The following is a 20492-nucleotide window of genomic DNA, read 5'->3' on the forward strand; positions in this document are numbered from 1 at the left end:
GGCGATTCCACGGCATTAAAGCAACGGGGGAGTCATCGACAGTCTGCAGTCCGAAAATAAATTTTAACTTAGTACCCAGAGCAAACTGTATAGGGGATGGGTCGGTCAGGATCACCTCGCGGCGTAGCTCATCATACCGTATTCTGTAGGCAGGCGTAGATAAATACAGCGCTTCTATTCGGGCATTGACCGCGCCAACTAGCTTAGGAATGGACGAGTAAAATCCTGATTTTATGTGATACTGTACTAAAGGTTCGCCGTGTTTAGCCGCGTAGAAGCTCCCTTCAAAAGCATCAAACGTGTTCCACGTATGGGGGTACTGTATTTCCGTTAACGCCACCTCATAATCTGCCGAAAGATGAACGGCCCGCGCTAGCTTGGTATTGTACTCAGATATTGTGTTTTCAGGGTAGATTTTAATTGACGAATTACTGGGTAATGTCACGAAAAATGAGCCCGCTTCCATGGTTATATATCTGTCAACTCCGAGGCCGGGATCCAACTATTGAATTTTTCGGGGTAGCCCAGCCATTTGACAAAGCAGTGACTCACACCCCTGACACGTTTTTTTCTCAAAATTTTTTCTACTCTGTAGACACGATCCTCATCCATAGGTATTTTTTGCAGCTCTTCCTTATAAAATGACCCCTCTACAGGCTCCCCGGCTAAATCACTGATTTTATAAAGGGGTTTATGAAATTTATTGGAGACGCCGGTGATTAAAAAAATCTCATCGCTGTACGTCTTCTCATAGCCCTTACAGAAGGTCGATTTATAGCGCGATATTCTCACATGAGAGCCAACCGTTAAAGACGGTTTAATCGGTTTATTAGTAATAGTAGAACTGTAAATATTGCGCCAGATTTGCATCACGTTTCTCTCTGACACAGACGCGGGACTACAGCGGATCGTTGAGTGGTACGTATGGTTGTAGCTATACAGCAAATCCGGTAAAATATCAATATACCTAAAGGTATTATGATGCGTAAGATAGCGCCACATACGGGTTTTTAATGTGCGATTAAAACGCTCGACCATAGCGGCTTTTACATCATTGTTTGTAAAAAAGTGATGAATAGTGTGCGTATTACATAGTTGCTTGAGTGATGAATTTATAAATTCTTTGCCGCGATCCGTCTGCAGTTTCTTCGGTATGCGCTTATCATTGTGAAATATTAATTCGAACGATCTGGCGACACTAGCGCCTGTCTTGTTTGTCAAGGCCACGCACCATGCGTATCTCGATAGAACATCAATCACCGTCAGGATGTATTGTTAGTTAACTTAAAGTGCGTTTCCTTTTTTCTGTTTGTGTGAAGTGAGTGCGGTTAGCTTAAAATGTATTCTTTATTTCCAATTAGTTCTGACAATAAAACATTTTAATGAACATAACACGCTGTATGTAGTCGTGCAGATCCTAGGATATAATTATATACCATAACACCTCCAAGCAGCTGACCCGCAGATAACACCGCTGACCCACAGATAACATCTACAGGCACAAATGTGTTATAAAACAAAGTTCTGCTTCACAAAGATCAGCAAACAGCATGAATTTGTACAAAAATATGACCCTCAGAAAACACAGATGACCCTCAGATAACACCTACATGCACAAAGATCACCAAAACAGCATTGCTTTGTACAAAAAAATATGACCCTCAGATAACACAGCTGACCCCAATTTAGTTAATGCGCAGTAGAGGTACAAATAACTTCTCAGATGCCATCTTCAGGACACAAAAAAGAGAAAGCAAATATCAAACATTCGGCGTTATAAAACATAAATAATACACAATGCCTGGGCAAATGACATGCAGATAGCAAATACAACAACAATTGACCTAAGTGTTATAAACCTCTGAACCGCAGTTAACCTAAACATTTAGGTAATGTTCACCATTTAGTTAGTGTTCAGTAGAGAAACATTTTAGCAATAGGATATAAAATAAACAGCTGGGTGTGTTAATGATGTTGAATAACATGTGAAAACTCTAGCTGTAGTTTATAAGATGTAAAATGAGAATACTTTTCACATAACAGGATGTAGGATTGCATACAGAAACACCAGCCCTATTCACTATATGTGTACACTGTGAATAAAATATAAAAAGAAATACTGGTATAATAATCACTGTATCAAAATACTGTGATAACAATATCAAACTGTAACAAATTAAAATATATCAAACTATATCAAAAGGGGAAATCAAACAAGGAGGGACAGCTGGATAGCAGCCGTCAGACAAGGGGAGGGGAGGGGTTACACACTTTGATACACTTTGATAGGGGGCGGGGCACCTGTCAGATTGAGTTTGACGAATAATCTGAATTATACACTACTTACATGTGTACAGTAATTTTTTTCCGTTTAGACTCTGGCAGTGGTCTTAGTTTAATCTTCCTCTGTGATACCGCAGCTTTACCTCCACAGCTTCTTTTCTTTGCCCCACTTCCGTCCCTTAATTCTCAATGCACATGCGCTACTTGGCTTTCCTATATTTATCATATTTTAGGTTCTTCATAACATGCACCATTATGGTCCTAGATGTACATATGTGCACACATATATGTGTTTATGGATGTATATTCATCTATTTCTTTAGCATCTATAGTCCGCTTCTGGTGTATGCCCTTTACATTGAGACTTTTGATTGACCAGTTGATGTATTGATTTATTGATCTGGATTATTTTCTTATTCTGTGGTATTGTTTTGTAGATAAATACCTTGACAAAAACTCTTTTGCTGAAACGTTGGTGTTACATATGACTGGTCACTATTTAAATAAAGAATTTTTGGCATTCATTTCCAGCGGTCGTCGGAATAGTCTATTACATTCCCTTTCACTGGAATCACCTTCAGACAAATCTGAGGAAGTGAAAGAGAACTTACAGCACTGGCTTCTTGTTCGTGTTCAATACGTCTGAGGGTGGGGACAGTGAAGCTGGGGCTGATTGGGCACAGGGTTCGTGTGATGCAACAACCTTATATGAGCCCCAGGAATGCGAGTGACGATGCCACTGGAACAGCACCGGCATGAAAGGTGAATGATTTTTTTTATTTTAACAAGGCCAAACGTGATGACAACTCCTTTAAGAAAATACCATTTCCGTTTAAAACATTTCCCACATTATGAACATGAAAAAGGCTTCTCCCCTGTGTGGGTTCTCTGGTGGTTATCAAGAACCGATTTCCGGTTAAAACATTTCCCACATTCTGAACATGAAAAAGGCTTCTCCCCTGTGTGGGTTCTCTGGTGGTGATCAAGATGCGCTTACTGGTTAAAATATTTCACATATTGTGAACAGGAAAAAGGTTTCTCCCCTGTGTGAGTTCTCTGGTGTATAACAAAATATGATTTCTGGTTAAAACATTTCCCACATTCTGAACAGGAAAAAGGCTTCTCCCCTGTGTGAGTTCTTTGGTGTATAACAAGATATAATTTCTGGTTAAAACATTTCCCACATTCTGAACATGAAAAAGGCTTCTCTCCTGTGTGAATTCTCTGGTGCTTAAGCAAATCTGGTTTCTGGCTAAAATATTTCCCACATTCTGAACAGGAAAAAGGCTTCTCCCCTGTATGAGTTCTTTGGTGCATAACAAGATGTGATTTCTGGTTAAAATATTTCCCACATTCTGAACAGGAAAAAGGCTTCTCCCCTGTGTGAGCTCTTTGGTGCATAAGCAAATCAGATTTATAGTTAAAACATTTCCCACATTCTGAACATGAAAAAGGCTTGTCCCCTGTGTGAATTCTCTGATGCTTAAGCAAATTAGATTTCTGGTTAAACCATTTCCCACATTCTGAACAGGAAAAAGGCTTCTCCCCTGTGTGAGTTCGTTGGTGCATAACAAGGTTTGATTTCTTGTTAAAACATTTCCCACATTCTGAACAGGAAAAAGGCTTCTCCCCTGTGTGGGTTCTTTGGTGTATAACAAAATCTGATTTTTGGTTAAAACATTTCCCACATTTTGAACATGAAAATCTGTTCTCTGCTATGTGAATTGTTTGATGTTTAAGAAAAGACTTTTCAAAGGGAAAGCTATTTCCATATTCGGAGGATAAAAAAGGCTCCTTTGATTTAGGAACAGTTCGTTTTTTAATGCTTATTTTGTGACTTTGAATTTCCTTCGTAGTTGGTAATGAATCAGAAGACAGGACCTGTTTCAAAAGATCAGATGACAGATCTTTGCTGTGAACGGATGATGGTACATCTGGCGTAATAACATTCACTTCAAATGTATCCTGTGTGATCTCAAGATCATCGGATTTAAAAACTGAAGATGTCAGCTGTCCCTCTGATGTCCTGGTACAGTAATCTAAAAATAAAACCAATTATTATTTTTTAATGAAATATCCTCAAATTTATTTTTTTTATATTTCTATTTAAACTATAATTAAAAATAGCAAGTTATGTAAAATATTTTAATTATTCACCAACAAAATGACAGTTCACAGTCTAACAGAAAACCTCATTGCTTAAACCAGTGGAGCATGGTGTTCAACTGTTTGTTCATTCTGCCTCCCAAATATGGAATAAAAAGTCACCAAACAATGTTATGTAGATAAAATAATACCAATGAAAAGTTCTACTCATCTTACAAAAAACAAGTCTCCACTCAGGTCCATCATCTGTCAATGGAAAAACAGAAGTTTCTACATTATTAGTGGCTTGAAAAGCAACTATGGCTTCTATAAACCAATCTAGCAAAATCCACTTTTCCCAAATTAAATCTCCCCCTCGCTTCTTAGCATTGCAGTGTTCCCAAACCACATTTAGCATCCATGTATTTGGCATTACTATAGCGAGAAGAACCCACTTAATTTATGGTGCGTGTGTTTTCTGGAGCACAATCTTGGCACCATGTGTTGTGTAATAAAATGGTATATTTTCAATTTTTACTCTCCAACATCCACTATGCGCTAATTACCGGAAAGTGGCTGTGGAGTCAAAATTGTCACTACTCCTATAGATTAATTCACATAGGGTTATACTGTCAAAAATAGAGTCACTTGATGGGGATTTCTACTGCTCTGGTTTTCTGACATTTTGTCATTTTACGGCTTCTACAAATGCTGTGTCCCATCTTCTCTGGGATCAGCTCCTATGATGTCTTCTTATTCATTCTGTAGGCGGCGCTAGTAATGGAGGAGACATCAGAACCAGAAGCTCTGGGGGGCGCAGACTGTTGAGCCACCAAGTTTAAGGTGCCTGCAACCTGTGATACCATCCATTCCGGCAGGGACACCATCCATTCTGGCAGTTTGAGTGTGCACGGTGTCCAGCTAGAGTAATCTGCACCTTACTTCAGCCAACTGGAAAGCACCGCGCTCTACTAAAGATTGAAGCATATTGCCGAAAACTGCGAGATACAGGCTTGTCCTTCTCTGGTCCAGTCTTCTGTACTCAGCTCCCAGCTTGTGTATTTGTTTCCTGTTGTAATCCCGGCCTGTTTACCGACTACTCTTGTTTCTTTTGATTTTGTATTTTCTCTTCACTCACGCTTGTAGCCAGACTACCTGACTATTCTTCTTGCCATTTTATACTACTGAAAAGCAAGTATCAATGTGGCCCAAGCCTAGGGGTCTGTGTGTAAGTCCATATGTAAAGGGGTTAAAGAAGTTAAAGGATGATGGGCAAAACTGCGACTATATAACACACCTACTGAAATAATCAAGCTGAACAGTGTTTTGAAGTGTAAAAAAATGAGGATCTAATGGCAAAACCTCTTCGAGGTAATTAGAGTATGGGACTCAGTGGCTCTTAGAAAATATTGGCCTTTATGATAGTTTATTTTGCTATCACATTAATTTCAAATATACTTTTAAATAGCACTATTTATAAGGCTGTGTGTGAACGTTGCGTATTTGCTTGCAGAAATTTCTGCAAAGTTTCTGCATCTCTTGGCAGAAAAACGCATCTTACAATACGCCCGTTTTTTATGCATTTTTGTGAATCCAAAGAGCTAAATAAAGATATATTAAAAAAATAATAATAGTTGTGATGTCATTTCCTTGTTCAACCTCTTCAGCCAGATACTCTCATTAATATTAAATAAAGACACACACCAGCCTATGTAGGAGCAGTAACTTAATTAACATACATATGCTGTAACAAAAAATCAATTATCAATTATTGCATGAAATGTAGTATCTGTTTATATTTCAAAATATTTTTTTTTTAAATTGCATGGGCTCTCACATAATTTTCATAACCAGCAGAGGAAAAGCCGACAGCTGATATTAATATTCTGGCAAGGAGCCAATAGCCAAAGGTTCGCAGGCTACGAGTATTACTATCAGCTCACAGCTGTTTACTTAGCCTTTACTGGCTAGTTTACAGGGAAACCCCAGAAAATTTTTTACATTGGCTTCCCCTATAAAATTGAACCAGCAAAGGCTAGAAAGACAGCTGTGGGCTGATATTAATAGCCTGGGAAGGGGCCATGGATATTGGCATCCCCCCAGGTTAAAAATAACAACTCTCAGCTACCCCAGAAATGCTGCATCTTATAGATGCGCCAATTCTGGCACTTAGCCTCCCTCTTCCCACTTGCCTTGTAGCAGTGGCAAGTGGGGTTAACATTTGTGGGGTTGATGTCACCTTTGTATTATCAGGTGACATCAAGCCCACAGGTTAGTAATGGAGAGGCATCTATAAGACACCTATCCATTACTAACCATAGTGATATTGTATAAAACACAGACACCCAGAATAAAGTCCTTTATTTGAAATAATCACATAGACTCCTTTATTGAATCAAAATTTACCATACTTACTGAACGCCTAATCTCCAACTCCCTTGTCTCCTGCAAACAATCAAAAATAATAAACCAACATATAATACTATCCTGTCCACCGTAGTCCATTTAAAGGGACACGGTCACCTGAATTTGGAGGGAACAATCTTCAGCCATGGAGGCGGGGTTTTTGGGTGTTTGATTCACCCTTTCCTTACCCGCTGGCTGCATACTGGCTGCAATATTGGATTGAAGTTCATTCTCTGTCCTCCGTAGTACATGCCTGCACCAGGCATTCTTGCCTTGCGCAGGTGTGTACTATGGAGGACAGAGAATGAACTTCAATCCAATATTGCAGCCAGCGGGTAAGGAAAGGGTGAATCAAACACCCAAAAACCCCGCCTCCATGGCTGAAGATTGTTCCCTCCAAATTCAGGTGACAGTGTCCCTTTAATACTGCGTGTCCCATGGGGATCTCACGTGTACAACAGTCACATCAGGAGATGTGACTGCTCTTCCCGGCCTCCGGTGATACAGTGACAGGAGGTAATTATTCCCGCAGTGTATCACTGCGATGCCGTGAAACTTCACTGGAGTTCATCAGCTCCGATGCGCTCACTTACGGAACTACCGCTGTGTGAGAACTTTCCCACGCAGCGATGCCTTAAGTGAGAGCACCGGAGCTGAACAGCTGATTAACTCCAGTGAACTCTCATGGCGGCTCAGTGATACACTGCGGGAGCGATTACCTCCTGTCAAAAGACGTAGCCAGATGGGAGTAGTAGTCCCATCAGATAACGCCTGGGTATACACGTCGCATGAGTACACACACACACACAGACACACACGGACATATTCTCCACCCACACACAGAGACACACACACATTCTCCGCCCACACACCCTTCTCTTTCTGACACTTCCCTTTGACAATTTGCTGCATTTTTGGCAGCAAATCTGCAAACCTTTATACACCTGTGTTTTTGCTGCAGATTTCACTGACTCAATTGAAGTCCGTGAGTCAAAAGTGATGCAGAAACGCAAAAAGAATTGATATGCTGCAGAAAATAAAACGCTGGAAATAAGGATGGAAATTTACTGATAATGTGCACAACACTTCAGGATTGTCATTGAATTCCCTTGCTTTAGTATTCCATTGCGTTTTTGGAGCATTTACACACGTAAAAAAAACGCCGAGAAAACGCATTGTGTGCATACAGCATAATAGTGCAGTTCTGACATGTGATAAGGGAAAAGGGTATGGAGACCTTTTTAACCCCTTAATGACCAGAGGTATTTTTGGTTTTGCATTTTCATTTTTTGCTCCCCTTCTTCCCAGAGCCATAACTATTTTTTTTCTTAATATTGCCATGTGAGGGCTTGTTTTTTTGTGGGTTTAGTTGTATTTTTGAGTGAGAGCTTAATTTTAGCATATCGTGTACAGGAAAACGGAAACAAAATTCCAAGTGCTGTGAAATTGCAAAAAAGTGCAATCCCACAGTTTATTGTTTGGATTTTTTACTATGTTCATTAAATACTAAAACTGACCAGCCATTATGATTCTCCAGGTTATTATGAATTCATAGACACCAAACATGTCTAGGTTCTTTTCTATTTAAGTGGAGAAAAAAAATTCCAAACTTTGTTAAAAATAAATAAATTGCACCATTTTCCGATACCCGTAGATTCTCCATTTTTTGTGATCATGGGTTGGGTAAGGGCTGATTTTTTGCACACCAAGCTGACGTTTTTAATTATACCATTTTGGTGCAGATACGATCTTTTGATCGCCAGTTATTGCATTAAAATGCAATGTCGTGGTGAGCAAAAAAACATATTTCTGGCGTTTTTACTTTTTTTCTGGCTACGCTGTTTAGCGATCAGGTTAATTCTTTTTTAATATTGATATATCGGGTAATTCTGAACATTGCGATATCAAATATGTGTATGTTTGATTTTTTATTATTTTATTTTAATTAGGGCAAACGGGGGGGTGATTTGAACTTTTATATTTTTTTATATTTTTAAAAAATTTTTTTTTTTTTTTACTTTTGGCAAACTTCAATAGCCTTCATGGAAGACTAGAAGCTGCCATAACCCAATCGGCTCAGCTACATACAGTCATGGCCAAAAGTATTCACACCCCTGCAATTCTGTCAGATATCAGTTTCTTCCTGAAAGTGATTGCAATCACAAATTCTTTGGTATTATTATCTTAATTTAATTTGTCTTAAATGAAAAAGCACAAAAGAGAATGAAGCAAAAAGCAAAACATTGATCATTTCACACAAAACTCCAAAAATGGGCCAGACAAAAGTATTGGCACCCTCAGCCCAATACTTGGTTGCACAACCTTTAGCCAAAATAACTGCGACCAACTGCTTCCGGTAACCATCAATGAGTTTCTTACAATGCTCTGCTGGAATTTTAGACCATTCTTCTTTGGCAAACTGCTCCAGGTCCCTGATATTTGAAGGGTGCCTTCTCCAAACTGCCATTTTTAGATCTCTCCACAGGTGTTCTATGGGATTCAGGTCTGGACTCATTCCTGGCCACCTTAGAAGTCTCCAGTGCTTTCTCTCAAACTATTTTCTAGTGCTTTTTGAAGTGTGTTTTGGGTCATTGTCCTGCTGGAAGACCCATGACCTCTGAGGGAGACCCAGCTTTCTCACACTGGGCCCTGCATTATGCTGAAACATTTGCTGGTAGTCTTCAGACTTCATAATGCCATGCACACGGTCAAGCAGTCCAGTGCCAGAGGCAGCAAAGCAACCCCAAAACATCAGGGAACCTCTGCCATGTTTGACTGTAGGGACCGTGTTCCTTTCTTTGAATGCCTCTTTTTTTCTCCTCTAAACTCTATGTTGATGCCTTTGCCCAAAAAGCTCTACTTTTGTCTCATCTGACCAGAGAACATTCTTCCAAAATGTTTTAGGCTTTTCCAGGTAAGTTTTGGCAAACTCCAGCCTGGATTTTTTATGTCTCGGGGTAAGAAGTGGGGTCTTCCTGGGTCTCCTACCATACAGTCCCTTTTCATTCAGATGTCGACGGATAGTACGGGTTGACACTGCTGTACCCTCGGACTGCAGGGCAGCTTGAACTTGTTTGGATGTTAGTCGAGGTTCTTTATCCAACATCCCCACAATCTTGCGTTGAAATCTCTTGTCAATTTTTATTTTCCGTCCACATCTAGGGAGGTTAGCCACAGTGCCATGGGCTTTAAACTTCTTGATGACACTGCGCACGGTAGACACAGGAACATTCAGGTCTTTGGAGATGGACTTGTAGCCTTGAGATTGCTCATGCTTCCTCACAATTTGGTTTCTCAAGTCCTCAGACAGTTCTTTGGTCTTCTTTCTTTTCTCCATGCTCAATGTGGTACACACAAGGACAGAGGACAGCGGTTGAGTCAACTTTAATCCATGTCAACTGGCTGCAAGTGTGATTTAGTTATTGCCAACACCTGTTAGGTGCCACAGGTAAGTTACAGGTGCTGTTAATTACACAAATTAGAGAAGCATCACATGATTTTTCAAAGGGTGCCAATACCTTTGTCCACCCCCTTTTTTATGTTTGGTGTGAAATTATATCCAATTTGGCTTTAGGACAATTCTTTTCGTGTTTTTTTCATTTAAGACAAATTAAATGAAGATAATAATACCAAATAATTTGTGTTTGCAATCATTTTCAGGAAGAAACTGAGTATTATCTGACAGAATTGCAGGGGTGTGAATACTTTTGGCCATGACTGTACAAGCGATGATTAGATCACGTGGATGTAGCAGAATTACTCACTTGATATGAGCGCTCACCACGTGGCGGCGCTCACAGCAAGCCAGCAGTGACAACCACAGAGGAATACAGGAGACCTCAGGTTGTCATGCCAACCCATGACCTGTGATCACGTGATGGGGGTCACCAATGGGCAGATTTCTAGCGCGATTGCCAGAAGCGCATGTTAAATGCTGCTGTTGGCGTTTGGCAACAGCATTTAATAGCTGAGGGTGGATCGCGAGGGCTGAGGGCTGTTCCTTGCACATGTCAGCTGTTCAAAACAGCTGACATGTGCAAGGAAAAATGTGCACTCTCCGCCGGAGCCCACATCAAAGGGAAGGTGTCCGACATCGGCGTACATTTACGACCGATGCAAGAAAGGGGCTAAGGACTAACACGGAGTTACAGACTCAGATAACTGAGGTAGGGCGATCCCATCACAATCAAACTATCATACAGATGAACAGGTAAAAAAAGACATAGTTTTTTATTCTATGTTACATCCCCAACAGCAGCGTATGTATGAGGGGAGTGCTCAAACACTAAACCGGAGTTGCATCCATTTATGGTGGACCACTGGAGCCATTGTAAGTCCTGTTCAGAAGATTAGAGAAAGTATTCGCACCCCCATTTCAGGAGAGATTGTGCAGTAATCTGAATTCCTTAGGATTGAAAACATAATGTAATTTATGACGTGGAGCGAATCCATGAAACCAGGGCTCGAGCCAACACATCTCCTGCAGGCGGGAATAAATGTATATTACAGTCATCAGCCAGATACAGCTTAGAGAGATATATCATTCGGTTTTAAAAGAAATTGAAAATTCAGTATAAAGGGAAACTCTGCTGTTACAGTACAGAGATTCACACTTGGCCTCACTGCACATTCAATGTTGTTGATCATAAAAGTGAAGTTTGACCAGAAAGACTGGACCTGGTCTTGTAGGGACCATATGAGCACATTCAGCAGCACAGAAGGGAGAGAAGGTAGATTCATCCAATAAGATATCAGGGTTCTAGGAAGCCAACAGCATCATTACTCTTCGCTTTCCCTTACAGGCCCATCATTATATTTTTCTTCAAGTTTTTCTAACTTGTCAGCACATTCTACGTATGCTGTCATTTGGCTTTGGAGTTTACAGATCTGGGCAGGTTACGGTCAGTGTCTCCTAATTTCAGGGTATAGGTTGGTCCTCCAGGCTATATGTTCTATAGAAAAGGGCTTTTAATGCCCAAAGTCATTTGAAGAGTTTTGGATGGAGGAGAATGTTGTGGTCTAGAGGCAAAATGGTGATCATGGTAATACAGCCGGACTACACCACCGATAAAGCAGCCACAGCCGGTGACTGAGAAGAATCTGTGACTTCTCTACTCACCTGGGTAGTCATATATAGGAATCTCCTCTTTAGACCACTCATCATTCTTCACATATAACTCTGTAGTATTAATATGGGTCAGAGCTTCACTCTGAAACAAATATTGTAAAAGTCACAGACAGATGGAGAAGTCACATCTATGATCAGCTCTAATCCTACTATCTCCACCGTTCTCATTACAAAAAAATAAACCGGATTACTTACCGGTAATTGTATTTTATGGGGTGCACGACAGCACCCACTGAGAGAGGGGATCCGCCCCCATGAACAGGAAATCTACAGATAAAAAGGAGCGGTCCCCCTCGCCTCCTTAGGTAGATTACAGAGTACAAAAGGAACCGCCAAGAAAACATTAGAACATCTTCATAAAAACCACACGATATGTATAAATATATACCTCAATATATACTGCCATCACCCGGAGTGAATTACATACACATCTCTAGAATGTGCTACTAACGGAGGGAAGTGAGTGGGTGCTGTCGTGGACTCCATAAAATACAATTACCTGTAATTAATCCGTTATTTTTATTCTCGTCACGACAGCACCCACTGAGAGACTTCCAGAGAACCATCATCTGTGAGGGACCACCATATTGAGGACAGATCTCCCGAAAACCAAGTCAGAAGATGATGACAAATCGAGTCTCTAGTGCAGCGGTCCCCAACTCCAGGCCTCGAGGGCCGCCAACAGTGCAGGTTTTCAGGATTTCCTTAGTATTGCACAGGGGTTGGAATCATCACCTGTGCAGATGATCACATTACCACCCATGCAATACTAAAGAAATCCTGAAAACCTGCACGGTTGGCGGCCCTCGAGACCTGGAGTTGGGGACCACTGCTCTAGTGGTTGTAAAAGGTAGATGGTGAAGACCATGTTGCAGCATTACATAGCAGATCAATCGAGACGTCCGCCTTCTCAGCCCAGGAGGATGCCATAGCCCGTGACGAATGTGCCCTTATTCCATCCGGAGGACCTTCACCCTTTGCTGAGTAGGCCAGACAGATTGTATCTCTGATCCAATGTGATAAAGTGATCCTTGTGACTCCAAAACCCTTCCTGTGGCCCTGAAAAGACACAAACAGAGCCCTACTCTGCCTTCAGGGATGAGTTCTGTCTATATAATGTAGGACTGCTCTCCTCACATCTAAGGTGATGGGGAGGGATCCCTAGGTTCAGGGGTTGGAGGCAGGATGTTTCAGGAAGATGGGTTTGGTGTATCCTACTTTAGAGCTGATGCATAAAGTCTGGGAGGCAATTAAAAAGATTAGGGGTTTGGAGCTCTTGACAAATTTTTCCCCCATATGGCAAAACGAAATTCTACCGGAATTTGTTAAAATGGGAGAATTTAAAAATTGGATGAGACTGGGAATACAGTACATGGTTCAGATGCAGGACGTGCAGGGACTGGTGCCCTTTGGAAAGTTGCAGGATTATGGTCTACTGGAGGTCTGCAGATTTCAATATGGGCAGTTTCGGCATGCTTATGTTACGCAGAGCAAGATGATGAATACGAAGATTCACAAGGATATATTGATTGATTATGTCTGCGCAGAGGGGGGAACAAAAGGGGTGGTGTAAGGCATTTATAAGGATCTAATGCATACTTTTTTAAATAATTATCCCATTAGAGCACAGGGGAAATGGGAGGAGGAATTGGGTAGGATAGAGGAAGATAAATGGGAAGTGATTATAGAATATATACCCCATTTATCGCTGAGTGAACCGGGCAGACTCTCGCAGATATATGTACTCCATAGAGTATATAGGACTCCTGAACGGCTGTATAGAGCAGGTCTGAGACAGACTTCTGAGTGTCCTCGGTGCCGGGTGGAGGGGGCTGGAATTCTCCGTATGTTATTGCAGTGTCCAAATCTGAACTCCTATTGGACAGTGGTGCTTAATGCCATTGGGGGAGCGTATGGATGTAGGACTGAGAGGCATCCTGTGGTTTGTATTCTGAGATATGTGGAGGAGGTCAAGGTACATAATAAATATAAGGTGGCAATAGCTAGATTATTATATATTGCGCGGAAGCTAATCGCCAGATACTGGATAAATGAAGATCCGCCGACATTGAGGGAATTCTTCAGACAGTCTGACTATGTGAATACGGAAAAAAAACATTTGTTAAGAGAAAAGGCATAAGAACATTTGAGACACTGTGGACACCTTGGGTGGAGAGAAGATGACCCTGAACTTAGGTTATACCATGCATTATTCGCTGCTCTTGTATGTAATGGGGAGAGGGTGAGGGGAAGGGAGGGAGGAAATTTCTGAAAATAATGACCATTGTTGATGTTGTTATCATTGTGATTTTTGTTTTACTGCTTTGTACCATGAATTTGGTTAAATAAAAATGTATACAATTTAAAAAAAAGGTGTGGAATCTCTCTTCCTCAGCAGTAGAAGGGTTATCAAAAAAGGAGGGAAGGAAAATCCCCTGACTTCTATGAAACCTAGCGGCTACCTTAGGGAGGTAGGAAGGATCTGGCTTCAGCACTATCCTATCAGGAAATACAGGAAAGGAGGGTCGATAGATAGAGCCTGTATGTCACTAACTCTTCTAGCTGATGTTAAAAGCAACTAACAGAGCAGTCTTTATTGATATGTACTTTAATGTGACAGACTCTAAAAGGTTCAAAAGGAGGACCCGTCATGGCATCAAGGACCAGGTTCAGGTCCCAGGGAGGCAAGCGAGCAATGTGTACAGGGTCACTATGCTCACACACTAAAATAAACAGTACAAACCATCTATCTCCCTCAATATTACGACTAAATAGGGCTCCCAAAGCTGATATCTGAACCTTTAAAGTGTTAACTGAAAGACCCAGCTCCCGACCCTTCTGCAGAAACTCGAGAATTGCAGAAATTGGAACCTCACTACAGAAGGGCCCAGTATGAAAATTAAGGAACCTCCTCCACACTCTTCTGTATATCTTCGTTGTGGATTATTTCCTACTCTGCAGACTGGCACTAATCAGGTTGGCAGAAAACCCCATTAGTTTCAACATCTGCCTCATGTTCCACGCTGTCAAGCAGAGACCCTTCACCCAAGCATGAGGGAATTGACCCCGACAGATCAGGCCTGGATCTGATGGGAGGATCCAGGGGTCGGATATTAACATGGCCCTGAGCCATGGAAACCATGGTCTCTTGGGCCAAAAAGGAGCAATGAGAATTACCCTTGCTCTATCGTCCCTGATCTTCCTGATGACTAGTGGAAGCACCATCATTGGGGGAAAGGCATAGGCCAGACTAAACCGCCAAGGGAACTGGAGGGAGTCGACCATCTCTGGCTGATCTGCCCTGTCCAGGGAGGCAAACCTTTGGACCTTTCTGTTGTCCCTGGTGGCATACAAGTCTATTTCTGGAAGCCCCCACAAGTCCACTAACTTCCTAAATACTTGGTGACTGAGACCCCATTCTCTCTGATATAACGTATGGCAACAGAAGAAGCCAGCTTTGAAATTTTCCACTCCTTTGATGTGAATCGCCGAGAGGGACAAGAGATGGGTTTCAGCCAGTTGGAGAATCTCCAACGCAGTAGACATCAGCACTTTTGATCGAGTTCTGCCTGGCCAATTTACATATGCAACCGACATAGTATTGTCCAACAAAACTCTCACATGAGACCCCCACAGCTGTTGGAGAAAGTGATGTAGAGCATGACTGACTGCCTTTTATTCCTTTAGATTTGAGGAGTCATCGGCCTCCTCTATGGACCACTGCCCCTGGACCAGGTTATAGTACCATATGAGCTCCCCATCCATCAGGACTAGCATTCGTAGTAACTATCCTGGACGGTTTCACTACCCATGGAATCCCCTTCCCTCCTGGTCTCCCGGGACCTCCATCAAGACATGCTTAGATAATAGACATAAAACCTCCAACTCAAGAGCCTCCTGTTGTGCTGGAGATCTAAGGGTATATGTCCACGGGTCGGTTTACATCCGGATTAGCTGTGGATTGAATGCTGCATACAACAGTAGCGTTCAAACGGCAGCATCCAGGTGTTACAGCATAGTGGAGGGGATTTTAAGAAATCCCGTCTCCACTATGCGTGCCAAAACGCACCCGGCGGCCCAGCGTTTACGGACATGCGGCGCATCTTTTTAGAACGCAGCATGTCTGTTTACCTTTCGACGACGCTCCGTTGCCGCAAGGTAAATCACAGGGCCCTATGCATAGGGTGCGGAGATTCCGGATGTGTGCAATGAACACATCCGGAATCACCGTGTGTTCAGAAGGGGGCGGCACTTTGGGCGGAGAGGGTTTTCCGCTCCATCCAAGGCGCCGTAAATCCAGACAGTTGACACGCACCCTAAGAGAGGTCATGACAAAGGAATCCGGGGGGATATGAAGAAACTCTAGTTTCAACCCTGATGTTACTAAGCCCAGGGTCCAGGGATTAGAAGTGATCTCCCGCCATCTGTGGCAAAAGAATTTTAACCTGTCGGACACAGAAGGGTCAGGGTCAATGGAATTTATTACCCTTTCTGGAAGAAGATCCGCTAAAAAGGGCACCTTTTTGTTTGGTCTCCTTTGTATCCCAGTGATCTCTGTTTTCATAAGGCCTCCTCCTACCAAATGGTCCCTTTCTCAAGGCCCTCCTGTAGGACAGAACAGACTGGTTAGGGAACCCCTTCTTTCTCTCTCCCGCCTTGGTGAGGATCTCAACGAGCATGCTGCCAAACAGGATCTCACCCTGGAATGGAATTGCGCACAATTTAGACTCTGACTGCGCATCCCCCTTCCAGCCCTTCAGCCATAGGGCACGACAAGCAGAATTAACAAGACCAGCTGACCTTGCCACCAGGTGTAGGGAGTCCACAGAAGCATCAGCTAGATATGCTGTAGTTCCCCTGATCAATGGAATAGAGGTAAAAAGCCTCTCTCTAGACAATCCTTTCTTGATCTGTTCCTCCAGCTGGTCCACCCAAACAAGCACTGACCTTGCTGTACATGTGCGGGATATAACCGGTCTAAAGGCTCTGGTGCAGGACTCCCATGATCTTTTAAGTAATGTCTCTGCTTTGCAGTCTAGAGGGTCAGATAGGACCCCAGAATCTTCTACAGGCAGGACAGAATGCATAGAAGTCGAAACCACTGCAGAGTCCACCTTGGACCAAGCTGTCAGGTCATCAACTTCAAAGGGACAAAGGGATACATCCTCCTGGAAGATGAAGAGAGGAACCCTCGTGCTGCCCCTGCTTGCTCCATTCCTTCCTGACCAAATCCTGCAACGCACCAATAACTGGGAAAGCACGTCTCTTTTTCTACGAGAGAACTGCAAACATAATTTCCTGCGTAGATCTAGCCTAGAAGATAGCCCTTCTTCAACAGATGACGATGAATCAGAAGCACCGGAGAATCCAGTCTGATCACTACCGGAAGCAGAACTGGAGACAGGGGTAACACTCCTTGCTTTGTACTTATGTTTCCTAAGGACTGAAGTTCTTCTCTTATCATTAATCGTATATCAGCGGATCTAACCGAGGACTCCTCCTCTAACGTCTGGCTGATACAGCTCTGACATAGTCTTTTAAGATAGATGTCAGGAAGGGGTTGTGAGCACAAGGCGCATTCTTTGTGCTTGGCTTTTTTAGTTTTCTTAGCCTGATAGGGAGGTACACAGAAAAACGGTGAATCAGCTTAGTAGGCAGAGTCATGTAACACTCACCCAGTGAAGCTGTGATATGGTACCGGTACTGGAAGCGGAGGCACAGCACGAGTTCTAGAAGGTTCAGCTCCCTTACTCCGTAACCTTTTGTCAGTGGAGTCGCCCTCTCGGGAGCTCCCACTGCTGCTCTTGGGATTGCTGTGCAGCTGCACTTCCACCACCTGTGGTGCACCTCAGATTCTCCTGGAGAGGACATCTTTGGGACACATTGGCAGCAGGAGGCCGCCGGATCTTATACTTACAGCCAGTCCATCTCCAGAACAAGCCTCCCCTGACCCCCGGAAGTGAAACCAAGCAATTTTAGTTCAGGAATGCTGAATGCGCAGTACGCATGCGTGGGCCCCAAACCTGGAAGCACTGCCCGATGGAAGAGCAGGGCAGCCGATGCACACATCCCGCTCCACAAGATGAGTGCCGGTCTGTTCCTACCGCACCACGTTCCACGTGAACCAGGAAGGCCTCTCCCGGATCCTGGCCTCACATCATCCACCATCAGACGAGGGGGGAGTCTGACAGGCAGAGCTCTCCCGACACTGCTTCTGGTGCCACAGCCCCTGCTGTTCCCCAGACACCGCACAAGCGGCAGGCACAGGCCCAGGTAACGTTTCCTCTGCAGGTTCCCACAGGAACAGGAAACCATCTGAGGAGGAAAGGGGGACCACCCCTTTCTATATGTAGGTTTCCTGTTCCTGGGGGCGGAACCCCTCTCTCAGTGGGTGCTGTCAGCGATAATAAAAACAAACATATAATACTGGTGGATAAAACAAGACTGAGCACAAGACCTTCACAGCCGTCTACACATCATAGGGGAGATCTCATGACACCTTCTCTCCATCTACCTGATGATCCTGAGGAACATTGGGATCTTCTTGTTTACAGTCCTGTGAAAGAAGAAGACGGGGACATCTCTCTGGTGTTGTCCTCTTACTGGATAGATCTGGAGGAAACACATACAGGGACTGAATTCATTCTTTACATACAGATAATTATAGGCCGTGTGTATTTAGTCCTGTCTATTACCTGGTGATGTGAGGGGCTGGGGAACCTCCATCATGACGTCCTTGTACAGATCTTTGTGTCCTTCTAAATACTCCCACTCCTCCATGGAGAAATAGACGGAGACATCCTGACACCTTATAGGAACCTGACACATACAATGATACCGTCATCCCCTCGATTCCTTTATAGCCATCCTGTAAAATGTCCCAACATTCCCAGCAGTGTCACCTCTCCAGTCAGCAGCTCAATCATCTTGTCGATGAGTTCTAGGATCTTCTGGTCATTGATGTCCTCATGTATCAGGGGGTGAGGTGGATGACACGTGATTGGGCTCAGGGGTCTTCCCCATCCCTCAGACACAGGGTCCTGACAGCGCTCACTAGAGGTCTTCTTCACTACTGTGTAATCCTGGTTATGGAGAGACACATTAATAAATCTCACTACAGACATTTCCAGAGTCCTCACCTCTCCAGTTCTGTTCATCTGTTATTTCCATAGATAAGAATGATGTAATGTGACGTCATCAGAATCTCTCACCTCTCCAGTAATCCGGAAGAGGATCTCTAGGGTGAGGTGTAATATCCTCTCCGTCATCTTGCCTCTGTCCATATCTATCTTCGATGGGTAAATCAGGAAAATTCTCTTATATAGATCTTCACAAAGGATCGGATATTGAGGAGACCTGAATGAAAAGAAGACGAGTCGATGTAACATCATAAAAATCCTGTAGATAATAAGGGGAAATATAAGAAGGTAGAACTTGTAGATGTTGTATTCTATAGTCTTGTATGGACTGGAAGATAAGTTGAATTGCTGACTAAGAAATCTCCTCCATGCTCCCAATCACTGGCGATGTTACAGTTTTGACGACTGATTGGCTTTCAGAATCATAAGTTCGTTAGGTCTGAACAGAAAATACAGAGACTGGCGGGAACCCAAGCAGCAATGGTATTTTTGTTATTTTACAGTATTCAGTTTCCTTCTTTACATCCAGTAATAAAACCTAAATATATTATAGGCCACAGACAACAAGCAGTTTCTTCCTCGGAGTCGGCAGCTGAATACGTTCCTCATAGACTCATCTTCCATAACGCTAATTCTCGTCTCATTTACCGACACTGGAATCGGCATTAGCAATACTGCAGGAGATATTCATTACACGTGACAGGAGAAATAACTACTTCATGATGAGGACGACATCTTCATCTTCTACTACGGCTCTAGAAACATATTTGTCCAGAGTCCATCACTGACTCCATCACCACCGGCCGTCTATATGAAGGTTTCTCGACAATACTGTGTGGGGGCTGCGTACTATGAGAGTAATACAGGTTTCTTTGGTTCCCGTCTTTCATAGACCCAAAAAATTGGGTTGGAGATACTGTGAGAACATTATACTGTGTGTGCGAACCAAGGAAGTGGCAATATACAGTATCAAGAATGGGGATAAATGAGGATTTATTATCTAGTGGTTTAGGTGGTAGCAGATTGTGCATTATTATAATGTGTGGAGGCTACTGGGGGACATTACACTGTGTGAGGCCCCGTACTATGGGAGTAATACATGTTTCCTTGGTTCCCGTCTTTCATAGTTGGGTCGTTTGTATTTATCAGCGGAAAAGGAACAAAACCATTGTGATTCTTATAAGGAGACAACACAAACCCCATAAATATAACATTTTATAACAACCCCACAATCTGTGACTCTTCAGGGTAAATCGCTCTCTCACCATTGGATTAGAGCTGATACTATGAAGCTAAAGGGACTAAACAGACTTTCTGTCACCTCCATAAAGGGGCACTTTACTGTGTTTGTCAGAACTGTCCGAGGATTATTAGAGGTGAGAGTTTCCCCCAATTAGAAGAGACACCTGTGGATATTGGGGTCTTTACCTGCTACAGTCCTGGTGTGTGGA

The 20492-nt window shown here is 42.9% G+C and overlaps 2 protein-coding genes across 2 annotated transcripts in view; one reads left to right on the top strand and one right to left on the bottom strand.

Annotated features, from left to right (window-relative positions):
- The window catches only part of LOC138663195 (zinc finger protein 773-like), a 189208-nt gene that overhangs the window by 102776 nt on the left and 65940 nt on the right, over positions 1-20492 (top strand). The window lies entirely within an intron of this gene.
- Positions 2351-18977, bottom strand: LOC138663196 (zinc finger protein OZF-like). Its single transcript, XM_069749351.1, has 5 exons — positions 18805-18977; positions 18598-18721; positions 18417-18514; positions 11894-11984; positions 2351-4322 (listed from the first exon to the last, which is right to left on the bottom strand). The coding sequence occupies exons 1-5, from the start codon at positions 18826-18828 to the stop codon at positions 3277-3279; spliced, it is 1383 nt and encodes a 460-aa protein (XP_069605452.1). The 5' UTR covers positions 18829-18977; the 3' UTR covers positions 2351-3276.

This window comes from Ranitomeya imitator, chromosome 2 (assembly GCF_032444005.1).
Source record: "Ranitomeya imitator isolate aRanImi1 chromosome 2, aRanImi1.pri, whole genome shotgun sequence".
Lineage (NCBI taxonomy): Eukaryota > Metazoa > Chordata > Amphibia > Anura > Dendrobatidae > Ranitomeya > Ranitomeya imitator.